A 12,926-nucleotide genomic window follows, 5' to 3' on the forward strand; every position below is an offset into this window, starting at 1 on the left:
TTATTCTCTGATAAGTGCCACCTTCACCTTTGATAAATGCCCCTTTCATTTTGACACATGCCCCTTTTTCTTTTCCAATAAGTGCATTTTTCCTTCCGATCAGTGCCCCTATCCTTTTTTTTAGTAAGAGCCCCTTCCTCTTTTTCACCTCTGGTAAATGCCCCTGTCAAATCTGACTAGGTGGCCCTCCTCTTAGTAAGAAGTGCCCCTTTTTCCATTCTCGTAAGTGCCACTTTTCAAATGCGAGAAATGCCCATTTTCACATCTGATTATCAGGCACGTAGCCATACAGGGGGTGGGCACGGGGGGCACGTGCCCCCCTAACTGCCAACACTTCCGAACCCCCCTTTCGCGGGCCTTTGCAGGCTTTTCCTGCCTTGGAGACCCCCCTAAATCATGAAAAATGCTCAATGTACCCCCCTAAATTCGGAATAATTTCTCAGGAGTCCAAAGAGATGAGAAAAAAGGAAAAAACACCCCCTTTTTAAAGAAATCTCCGGGTGAAAAGTTAATACACCCTTTTTTTTACAATTCTCGGGCCGGACTTTGTCGCACGAAAAGTACCCCTTTACAGGACATTTTGGTAACACGCATGGGGTCATTCCGACCCCGGAGTGGGGGGGGGGGGGGGGGGCCGGGGAGCGCATATTTTTTTTACACAACTGTTTAGCCATTTTCGCGAAAAAATTCCAAGAAGTGCTCTGGTGAAAGGGTCTAGGTCGTCAGCGCACTGTGTGCAAGCACGTACACCCAGGGAAGGGAAGATGATAGAAAGGAGAAAACAAGGATAGAGGATATGGAGAAGGAAAAACAAGGAAATACGTAAGGAAAGAGAAGAGGATAAGTCAAAGGAAGAACATAGAAATACATAATTAAAGAGCTAAGAGTATCATAGATCTAGACTAAGGAAAAACAGGGAAATACAGAAAGAAGGAGAAAGGGAATCTATCATATTAAAACAAAGAACTAGATGCATGACGAAGGAGAAAAGGATAGATTGAAGGAGATACAAAGAAATACATAAAACAAAAGAGAAGAGATAGAATAAAAGAGAACAAAAGAAATACATAACGAATGAGAACTGGGGGAGTATTGAAGGGAATTAAAACAAAGTAAATTAACGGCGGAGAAAAAGGATAGATTGAAGATTTTAAAAAAATACATGGCAAAAGAGAAGAGGATAGATTGAAGGAGAACACAAAAATACATAATGAAAGAGAAGAGAGGATATAACCCGAAACAAATATCGAGTATGTACACAAGTCATGTACAACTCCAGCAATCCAACAAAACTGCCAAGGGTAATGCTAGACTCTGTCTCTAGTCGTTTGTACAGTATATTTGACTGAAGTGGCTAAACAGATGTGTAAAAAAAATATGCGCGGCCGGGGATACGTGATCCTTTTCTTTGCTAATGAGTATCCTTTTGATCAGTGCCCCTTTTTCCTTTCCACATAGGGTTAGAGTTAGGGTAAAATGACAACAACAACAAAAATTTGCAGCAGGGCCGAGTTGTCCCCGGGTCCGAGTTAGCCCGGATCCAACACGGGAGTACCCCTAGTCCAGATTCAGTCCGTTCGTTCTTTTTATCCCCCACACACAGCGCGGTCTCCCCACTGATCGCGCAATCCTCAAATTTCCGTCCACACGTATTCGAGGCCCAGATTTAGAGGAATGGCTAGGTCTACTTTCAACGTTGAGGGTGTGTTCTTTTATCAGCTGATTGGGTGCGCTAAACGAAAACGACAGAGGCTGGACTATAGAGTACCCCTAATTTAAAGCGACTTAGAACCGCGCCGGTGTGACTGCGCCGTTTATCCTACCAGTGTCGTTTGTCCGTCGATAATGCGGGTTTTCTGCTCGCACGGATCGTCCGAGGGATCCGTGCGGTTTGCTATCCGCACAGTCTGTCCTCACATTGTTTCACGTGTATATTTGATAAAAGGAAGCAACTCGGTAAATCATGTGGTAGCCATTTTTTCTAGAAATTACATAATAATAACTCTCTTCAATATTTTTAAAGCAAATGGGCAAGTCCTTTTGAAAGTAGAAGTGAATCGTGATATCGGCCCCACAACTGTTGTAATCGATTATACGTTTATACGTGGCTTTGTTCTTCAACCAACTCACTACTAGTATATACTCGTGATCTAGGCCCCGCCCCTAAGTATTTGGGGGCGTTTCGAGGTTTAATGAAGGAGTAAATGGGAAATAAAAGTGATTAAAATGGGGTTGAAAGTGAGTGGGGGAGGCTAGAGTATTTAAGATAAGGTAGAGCGTAGCACAAATTGGCGGATGCTCAGGGGTAGGGGCATTTAATTACGGTCAGATGAGCATATTTTAATACCTTATTCATGACACTAGCAAGTCACTAATTGGCGTATGGTCCAAGAGGCGGAGCCCCCGGAAGCGCAGGGGTTTTAGGCATTAAAATTAAGGTCAGATGAGCATCCAGGGACCAGCGTTAGGGCCCAAGGTGGGGTCCAGGGGGCAGAGCCCCCGGAAGCTCTTAATTACGCATTTAATTACGGTCACATGAGCATGAGCATACTTTCTTTTCTATTTCTTTCTATTTATTATCTTTCATATACTTTTTCAAAAGTGTGGGGGGGGGGGCTTGAGCCCCCAAGCCCGCCGTTCCACAGGACCTGACAAGTATTTTTTTTTCCCTGATCCGTATATAGGACAAGGCCCTGGGGCAACTAGCCATAATCCGATATTTGGGTCGTTTTCCGGTCAGAACTAGCCCTAACTATCATTCCAGGATTTTGTTTCAGAACCTGAGACAAAGTTACCCAATCCCTTTAAGTTTCAAAAAGTAGACTTCGTTGACCTGTACATAGGCTTAGGAACCGGGGGGGGGGGCTTGGGGGGCTTGGGGGGGCTCAGATATCATTGAGCCGCCCCCGATACTTATTGCGGGGCTCGGATATCATTAGGGAGCCCCCCCCCCCCTCCCCCAATATTTTTGTGGGGCTTGGATAACATCACGGAGCCCCCCGATATTTTTTGAGGGGCTCGGATATCATTGAGCCCCCCCCCCCCCCCCCCATTTTGGCGGGGCTCGGTTATCATTATCATTATAGATTGGTGCACATCATTATGTTTGATCATCCTCTCCTATTATGTTTGTTTTCATTCCTCTGTTAGTCATCCTTTATTTGCTACCTATGATATACCCCGGCCGCGTCATACCAAACGACGTTAAAAGATGGGAGTTGTTGCTACCTTGTTTGGCGTTCAACAATAAGGGATAGAGCAACGTCGATCTGGCGCTGCTCAGTGGCTGCCGGGCTCACGATCAATTGGGCAAAATAAATTTCCGTTTCGGTTTAATAAAATTTGGAGTGGACCATTAAAGATTATTATTATTATTATTATTATTATTATTATTATTATTATATGTAAAATAAACCCTGGAGGTTTAAAGTTGTAAAGCCCAGGGCAGTTCAACACACGTAATCATGAAATAAGGATGTCTTCATCGAAGTGTCTCTGTAAGTGTAGAACCACGCCCTGTGCCTACCCGCTCAGGCCACTCTACATTCAGAGGCGTCGCTAAAGGGGGGGGGGGGGGGGGGGGGGGGGGTGGGGTTAAAGTCGGTGGGATTTTTTTTTATGTCGGTCGGCCAGCAAGTTTTTCTCCTTCGAATTGTGACTTTTTATCGGACAAAGAAACATTTTTGAAAATTTAGACAATGATTTAGAGTCGGTACAATGAATCGTCTTCTTTTTCTAATAATTTAATGAAACGGTGAAGCTCCCGCGCTTCGCGCGAGAGGGGGAGAAACTGAATTCAGACAATTAGGGTAAGAGTAGAGAACGGTATACAAAAAATCGTCTTCTTTCTATAATAACTTAATGAAACGTCTAAGCTTCCGCGCTTCGCGTGGGATGGGGAAACTGAATTCAGACAAGGATTAAGAGTCGAGAACGGTACAATAAATCGTCTTTTTTTCATAATAATTTAATGAAAGTTCGCGCAGGAGGCCTTTCATCCATCCCCTCCCCCACATAGGGAGCGCGCTTTGCGCGCTCTTTAAGTGATTCGCTTGCTCATTTACACATAACAATTTTGCCTTCGGCCCCGGGTTTATAGGGTTAAATATGTAGATATTGGGACATTTAATTTTGTCGGTAGTTGGTGGCTTGTTTTGTCGGTAATCGTTGGCCTCTATACCCCCCCCCCCCCCCCCCCCCCCCCCCCCCCCCCCCCCCCCCCCCCCCCCCCCCACTGAAAAAGGTCTAGCAACACCCCTGACGACACATCAGGCCTATACTTGCGTTTTGTGAGAGGCTCAAGTATCCGGGCCAGCTATCTAATAGTTGAGTAAGTTTTGAAGAAAAACAAAACGAGTACTCGATCTCCAATCGTATTAGTTTTTGGGGAATTTCGAATGTTATCAAATATGTTTTTTTTTCCTTTTAAAACAATAATTGTTTTGCAACTCAATTCAGGCCTGGCTAAATATAAACTTTTTCGTAAGGCAACAGACAAGTAATTTAGTCATATACCTGATTAACATTTGAGGATTTCCTACACTAATGCCTGGCCGTGCGTGTCCCATATTTGAACACTAAGTTGCACCTGAAATTGCAACATGTGCATTATAAGCTCCAAACGCTTTCTTTCCTACAAATACACCCCCAAAAATCCCAAAAGCTTGAATGTATACTATTTCACAAGATGTAATTAAACAATATGAATGATATTAATGATACACTTACATGGACATGCAAATGCATGATCACTTTTTGCGCTTCTTGCTGCCAGCAAGATAGTTTCCCTCTGCATTTAATTTTGTTGCTGTTATGAGTTTATATAATTATATTCATATTTTGTTATCAAACAGGAATAAATGAATGAATACAATACGATTTGTACGATAGTTGTACATTGATGATAGAAGAACCAATGAAAATCGCAACTGATCTTCCCTAATTCTTTTCCCCCTTTTCTTTTCTTCCTCTTTGTTTTCTGTCCCTTTCTCTCCTCTTTCCCTTTCACTTGCAACTGATCATTACCTTTCTTCTTCCTCTTTTTCCCCCTTTTCCTAATACTTCTCGCTCTCTCTCTCTCATTTAAGTTTGGTGAGGGAGGCAGGGGCCTTTCGCCCCCTCCCCCGATCCACACGATGTTGGTGGGATTAATCGCAACTGATCTCTGCTTCTTTTCACCCTTTTCTTTGCTTCTTCCTCTTATGTGTTCCATTTTAGCTCTCTTCTTTCCCTTTCCCTTCTTTCTCTCTTTTTTTTTGGCGGGAAGGGGGGGGGGGTGGTCGGGGGTGGGGCAGAGGCAAAGGCCTTTCTCCGCGATCCACACCTTGTTTGCATGAAAATTGCAACTGATACCCTTCCTTTTCTTTTCTTCTTTTGTTTTTTTTCCCTTTCCTTCCTTCTCTCTTGTTTTGCGGGGGGGGGGGGGGGGAGGCAACAGCATGGGCGGCAAGGCCCTTTTTGGTCCCCCCGATCTCCTTCTTTTCCTCTTTTTCATTTCTTCTTCCTTTCCTCCTTCTCTTCTTTCCCTTCTTTTCCTTCCTTCTCTCTCTCTCTCTCTCTTTTTGTTTGATGAGGAGCCAGGGTAGGGCAGGCGAAGGCCTTTCGCCCCTGATCCACACTGCGTTGTTGGGAAAAATCACAATTGATCTCCCGTACCTTTCTTTTCTTTCCCTTTCTCTTCTCTTCCTTTCTCTCTCTCTCTTAAGTTTGCTGTAGAAGGGGGGGGGGGAGGCAAGGGCCATTTGCCGCCCCCGATCCCCAACTTGTTGGCGGGAAAACTGCAACTGATACCCCCCCCTTTTTTTTCTTCTTTTCTTTCCTTCCCTTTATCTCCTCTTTTCCCTTTTTTCTTTTCCTTCTCTTCCTTTTCTCTTTCTTTTTGCTGGGGGGGGGGGTGGGGGCAACAGCCTGGGAGGCAAAGCACTTTCGGCCCCCTCCCCCTCCCCGATCTCCTTCTTTCTCCTTTTCTTTTCTTCTTCATTTTCCTTTGTCTCTTCTTAACCTTTCCTTTATTTTAATTTCCTTCTTTCTCTCTCTCTTTTGCTGAAAGGGGGGGGGGGGGTGGCGAAGGCCTTTCGCCCCGGAAAACGAAAAACGGAAAATTTGATTTCGATTTCCAATCATAGATATCTTGATAATCAGTCAGGCGATCGGTTTGTAAAAAGTCATGAGCAGCAGGAGAAATCCAGGATTTCGTTTCAGAATCTGAAACAATGTTACCGAGTCATTTTAAGATCTGATTGGTCGTAATGCGACCTCACTGATCATACTATCACACCCAACAGTGATTTGACCATGATTGTAAAGATAAAATAAAATATTGAAATCATCCTGATAATGTATTAATTACGATGTATAGGGGTTGTTACCAAAGTCTGAAAATTGTATATTTTCGCTTTGAATGTGTAAATGCCCCCCCCCCCCACGTTTCCAAAAGTGAAGGGGCAGAAATGGTCGTCTTCAAAAGCATATAATATCATTATTGGTTGTACTTGAGGAGCTGGTTTAATAAAGGATTTGATACGAAGGACAGTATACACAGGGGGGGGGGGGGGAGGGGGGTTGAGTTGATAATAGGGCCTACGTCGTATGTCAAAGACTTCCGAGGGCACATCACATAATACAGGAGAGTCCAATCTTACCCTTTGAGTGTGGTTTAATATAGGAATTTAACTCGGGGAGGAGCATCTGGTCACTTCAAAGGTACTATGTCCCATTTGTAGGCCAAAAAAATGAAAAGGTTAAATTCTAGCGGCATTTGAAAGATAATACTAATTTAGAACTTCCCTAAAAAAGGTGGGGCTTGAAAATGTCTTCAAGTGGAAAAAATAACGACTATTAGTTGTCAAATCGACTTAGGAGCTATAGAGCCAATAAGTAATAGTCTTGATTTTCAGACCATTGTACTGAATGGTAATACGTTTTATGCTGCGCAAAGATTCAATCAGTTTGATTTTGGCTATCACAAGAAGTGGGTTATTGATGTAGACAAATGCTCATGCACCCTTTACAGCTTATTTTATGTATGTTATTATCAAAGAAGAAAAAAGCCAGTCAGTCACTCAATAGTGTCTGACAGTGAAGTCTAGCAAGTAAACAGGTTTCCTTGCATAATTTGAAAATTAGGACACTGCTAACATTCAAATTTCACAGATAGGACATACATGACATATTCATAATTCCTGCAAAGTTCTACAGAATTTGAGGTTGGCTGCAAAAGGGACATAGTACCTTTAAAAACGAAATTTCTTTAAATGAGCTTTTGTTCTTCTTCTTCAGGGATTCTTGATAATGGAAAAGTCTATGGGGGATCAGTATACCTGCTCTCTCTCTCTCTCTCTCTCTCTCTCTCTCTCTCTCTCTCTCTCTCCGCTGGGGGGGGGGGGGGGGGGGGGCAAAGGCGGTGGCTGTTCCGAAGTGATTTGTTAAACATTCATTCCTCATATAACTGCGATGTATTATGATACGATTGCCAACTTTTGCGGGGTGTTTAAAACCTTGTAGACAGATTAACCTTTTCGACCTCGAGTAAATAATTTTTTTTTCATTTCAGAGAACTTGTGTGTGCCCCTATTCTGGCATAGTCACTGTCCCTCGATCATACTTAATAAGAATGAATCGTTCAAGTGATGGAGGAATTTTATAGCGGATCGGTGTAGATCGAAGTTGGTATAGCGCCATCTATAATTGCTTTGTTCTCTGTCTCAAAGTCGCCCCACCGGGAATGAAAAAGACAAACGTTTTTTAAGCGTATTATATTTAATACATCTGTATATATGTTTTATTTAATTTTATGATTGACAAAGAAAGACTAGAACCGTCTAAGTCGTTTCTGAAAACTACAAATATTGATATGAAACAAGAGTATACAATTATCGTGAAAGATAAAGGTAGAAATCTAAGAGCACTACTTTTTCGTGTGTGTGTGCTCAACGAAGAGGGAGGAGGGAAAATGCCCATTATTTAAAAAAAAAAAAAAAAAAAAAAAAACACCCCTCCCTTGCACACATGGGCGTAAATCCTTACGTAATACCTATTGTTTAGGGGGATGATCTATTCATTCATATCCCCCACTGAACAAATGTCAAAAGAGTTAAATGCCATGGGAGGCGAAGGTGATAATTTTTTTTTGAGGGTGGGGGGGGGGGGGGGGGGCGCGAATTTTTTTTCCGTACTCGAGAGGGCAAATACCCCATGTGCGCATGCGCGTGGACTTGTGATTTCTCTGCTACTTCCCATACGAAATGTACATGTATTCGCATCTACTGTGCACGATTCGCGTTCTACGAGTAAACGATGGCATAGTAGTCTTCAAACACAGACTCTGATTTGCCAGTTTGACAAATCAATATGCGTATGTGTCGCGATGTGCTTATTCAAGTCTGTGTAGTTGTATGATTCAGACCCAGTAGTGCATATGGAAATACATTGCAACTTGTATAGAATGGTATAGTAGTCTGCAAGCACAGACGCTAATCTGACAGTTTGACAACATACTAGTAGTGTGCTGAGAAGATAAAAATCACAATTTTATTATTCATTCGACCATTGATTGCACTGACAAAAGAGTTATTAGACCAAAGTTAGAAATATTATTACAGAATGACGGTTTGAGAAGGCCAATAAATGACCTTATGGTGTGTGGGTTTATCATATATAGGCCTACTATCGTTTGTTCAGAGCCAGAAGGGCATTCGTTGTGTTAAGAGTTAACATCCTTCTGGCTCTCAGCAGACCATGATTATAAATAAAAGTAATACAGAGAGTGCGAGCATACTGGAGGGAGAGCTAGAGAGAGAGAAAGAGAGAGAGAGAGAGAGAGAGAGAGTGAGAGAGCAGTGGCACAACACAGAAAACTACGAAAACTTGAATAAAAGCACTACTCAATACACAATAGGCCTATATTATTCTGTCAAACTGTCAAAGGAGAGTCTGTGCTTGCATACTACTATGCCACTCTATAAGTTGAGGTGCATTTCCAATACACGCACCAGTAGGGTCTGAATCATAAAACTACTCAGACTTGAATAACACTATTTTGTCAAACTGTCAGATTAGCGTCTGTGCTTGCAGACTACTATGCCACTCTGCAAGTTGAGATGCCTTTCCAATACACGCACCAGTAGGGTCTGAATCATAAAACTACACATATTTGAATATAAAGCACTACTCAAGACACTATGTTGTCAAACTGTCCGATTAGCGTCTGTGCTTGCAGACTACTATACCATGCTATTCAATTTGGGATGCATTTCTGTAAGCACTAAAATGTCTGAATCATACAACTACTCAGACTTGAATACTAGTACTATTGCTACGCACGATATATGCGTAATTGTTTTGTCAAACTGGCAAATCAGAGTCTGTGTTTGAAGACTACTATGCCATCGTTTACTCGTAGAACGCGAATCGTGCACAGTAGATGCGAATACATGTACATTTCGTATGGGAAGTAGCAGAGAAATCACAAGTCCACGCGCATGCGCACATGGGGTATTTGCCCTCTCGAGTACGGAAAAAAAATTCGCGGGGGGGGGGGGGGGCGGTTATTCATCTCACCGCACACATGCACAGCTCACTGACCTCAGTGGCACAGCTAGCTACAGGCGCGCGCACGCGCGCTCAATCAAGCTCACAAAATCAAAACAACTTCCGGTGATGTGAAGACTACTTCCGCGAAGTCTCAAGGAGATTTCTATCAGAATCGTTTCAAACATGCGAGGAAAACAACGAAGTCCGGGAGAAATATGTGCCGATTGTGCTATGACAGGTAAGATTCATATACCTTGATTAGAATATATGGACAAAGTAATTTGTACATGTTTTGATAAATGATAAAAGTGAACGATATGTAGTGAAAATGCTGGATGTTTTTAGAGACGAGTGCCGTGCTCTCCCCGAGCCATGGCCGTCCGCTGGCTGCTCCTGTAGCCAGAAGTCTGGATGGTTAATCGCACCAGCCGTGGCCGCTCATAACTAATGCCGCGCCCAAGACCCTTGAATTGCCTCTGCCTGTTGACGGGAAAATGGATGTATGGGACTGGTGTAAAAATAAGAACTTGTCATTGGATTAATTGAAATAGAAGAAAAATAAGACAGAAATAACGGTCAAATAATTAATTGGCCTAGATCTATCTATCATGATTCATGTTTAATAATGGGAATGACATTTGTCATCCATCCCCGCCCCGTTCTTCAGTTAAGTTAAATCCGTTGAGTCGCAATAGATCTAGGGTAGCGCGCCCAGTATTCGGTCAGACAGCCGTTTCAACAGCTGTAACAATTTAAAAAATATTTTATGAGCCACGAAAATTGCACAAATCAGGCAGTTGAACAACTTTTCTTAACTCTCAAAATTAAATCAGATTCAGGGCCCCAGAAAGATCTCCAACTTAGCTCGAAATTGGTCAGTGTCGCACAACTTTCTGCACTTCCGCCTTCTCTTAGCACATGCGCTAACATGCATAGCCATATGTAGCAGTCTATTGCGAAACAACTACGTGTGCTGTCGCAATGAATTTAGTATTTGTGTGAAGAGAATCACTTCCGGGTTCACTCCATCGCAGCGAATTTGCAAATGACGCACTTGCTGATGTGCAAGAGGTATTTATACGATACCCTTGCCATGCGGTATCGCTCAGCCAGTATTCGGTCAACGCATTGACATTCAATGCTTTATCGCGCAATTGTGTGAAAATAGTGCGCAAATACGCTTCGCTCCTTGGCAACGGAGATACCACACACAAATCGTGTGACCGAATTTTATTCGGCGCGACCAAATCTTGGGCAGAAAAATGCTTCGTCTTCTCCCGGAAGTAATTTGCTTATCATTATTCTATATTATGAGTGACTATAAAATCCTGTTAGAGGAATAAATTCCTTTTCTTTTGATGGGTAGATTGCCAAATAAAAGAGGTAAGAATTCAAAATATTAGTGATTTCCCCTTAAGTGACCGAATACTGGGCACTCTACCCTACTAAGTAATAAGTAGGGACGCTGGTCCGAGAATAAGGATAGTCTGCATAAATGAGATTATCCTTGTAAGTTGTATTAAGCAGACAAGCAATGCGACAAAAACGGAGACCACGATGATACTCCAGGATGCAATTTTCATTGACGCAGCACAGAGACTTTTATGTTGTGAACAATAAATCCTCAGGAAGACGGACGACCGGTAAAAGTAGACAGTGAATTGGGGGTATTTTGTTTCGCAGAATCCATTTTTTTGCATTGCCAGCGCGGGAATCAGTAAACCTACAGTACAACCTCAGAGCGCCAAAGAAAAAAAAAGTTGGCGGAAATGTAGAAGATCCTTATTTTTTAGGACATGATATGTCCGCGTTTACGAGGATATTCTCGTTTGTGTGGACGATCGTCATTCTCGGACCAGCGCCCCTACTGCTAATAGTTCCTAGCTTGGAAACTCAGTGTGCGCCATTGCTTCGCTGGTTCGCTGCTGGGATGTATCAGCTAGGCGACTTACTAACTTTTCTTTATCTATACCTAATGGTTTGATTCATAAATCAGACATGTGAATGTATAGAGATCTATATAACAACATAAAAAATCAATGCAGAAAGTTGAAAAATAAGGACTTGCCTTCAGAAGTTCAGCTAATCTGTCCGATTTTGTGAAGCTACTAAGCGCGATGGGATCGGAAATCACACACAAACCAAATTGCGTTGCCTCCACTACCCCTTATGCCACACTTCAGTCTATGGATAGAAGCGGTCAGTGGAGCCAGCCGTAATCTCAACGGTTCAACCGTCAACATTAGAGACTGCAGCTTTAAGTCTCGGGGAAAAATATGCAGAAATTTCATGAATCTAAATCTAGTAATATGGAGAAATATTTTAATCCTTCCCCTTAAAATTTAAAAAGGTGCCGTGCTGCCAACTTCTGTTCACGCATCAGAAATGGATCTACATGAATGCTCCACCAATCTGTACTTACCCCATACATACACTGTACTGTGTAGATCAATGATCAAGGATGTTAAATTGGACTCACAGTATGTACAAAGTCATCCCAAGCTAATCTTGAAAATCTGCGTTTTAAAATTTGTCGAAAAACAGGATAACGACTTTCAGAGACGCCAAGTTCAAAGATCGGCAATGCATGACATTTTAATGATTCGGCGCGAGCGCGCGTGTGAGGGTATAACACACGTATAAGGCTAGCGCGCATCGTGCGTAAGAGCATTTTCAGACCCTCGAAATGTGTGATGTCACGCCTAGTGCTGTAACATCACGGATATCTCCAATTCCGTTTAACCGCCTGTCAAAACCGGACGGTTTTTGGTTAAACGATTTATTAAAAAAAATAAAAATAAAAATAAAAATAAAAAATTTAAAAAATTAAAAAAAAAATCATTTTTTATTTGTTTTTTTTTGGGCCGTGTGAAAAAGCAGGAAGGTGATTTAACTGAAGGCGCCGATTTGTGCTTGTGAACTAGTCACAAATAATAGTAACAATGTCGTTTTAGAATAATGTGTAAGATCATTAAAGTAAATTAAAAACAGTAGAGGACCTAGGATAGAACCTTGTGGTACACCATGTGTTAAACTTGGATGAATATATATTGAGATCTATTACAAAGATTACTTTCAAACCAAGATGACAGACAAATTGGAGTGTTGTTCTAGTTTTTAAATGGTAAGTCATCACACCGATTACTGAGCTGGGAGACATTGCCAGGCATAGTGCCAGGTGGAGGGGCATAAATCGAAACTTAAAAAAAAACAAAAAAAAACAGGAAAACGAAACCGTCCAATTGAAAACGGAATCCGCCATGGGCGGTCGGATACCGAACGGTTAAACGTTTGACTACAGCACTAGTCACGCCTAATGCGTGATACTTGGTAACTTGGACTCTACATATTATACACACATGTACATGTATGTTTATGTAATTGGAGTTCAGATA

The 12,926-nt window shown here is 42.2% G+C and overlaps 1 protein-coding gene across 1 annotated transcript in view; it reads left to right on the forward strand.

Annotated features, from left to right (window-relative positions):
* The first annotated feature begins 9,648 nt into the window (after positions 1 to 9,648).
* The window catches only part of LOC579190 (ARF GTPase-activating protein GIT2), a 59,304-nt gene continuing 56,026 nt past the window's right edge, over positions 9,649 to 12,926 (forward strand). Inside the window, 1 exon segment of the mRNA XM_030992224.1 lies at positions 9,649 to 9,769. Within this exon segment, the coding sequence (XP_030848084.1) occupies positions 9,715 to 9,769 (55 nt within the window). The 5' untranslated portion in view covers positions 9,649 to 9,714.

The sequence above is a fragment of the Strongylocentrotus purpuratus genome, unplaced genomic scaffold (assembly GCF_000002235.5).
Source record: "Strongylocentrotus purpuratus isolate Spur 01 unplaced genomic scaffold, Spur_5.0 spur5_scaffold_2, whole genome shotgun sequence".
NCBI classification, from domain to species: Eukaryota; Metazoa; Echinodermata; class Echinoidea; order Camarodonta; family Strongylocentrotidae; genus Strongylocentrotus; species Strongylocentrotus purpuratus.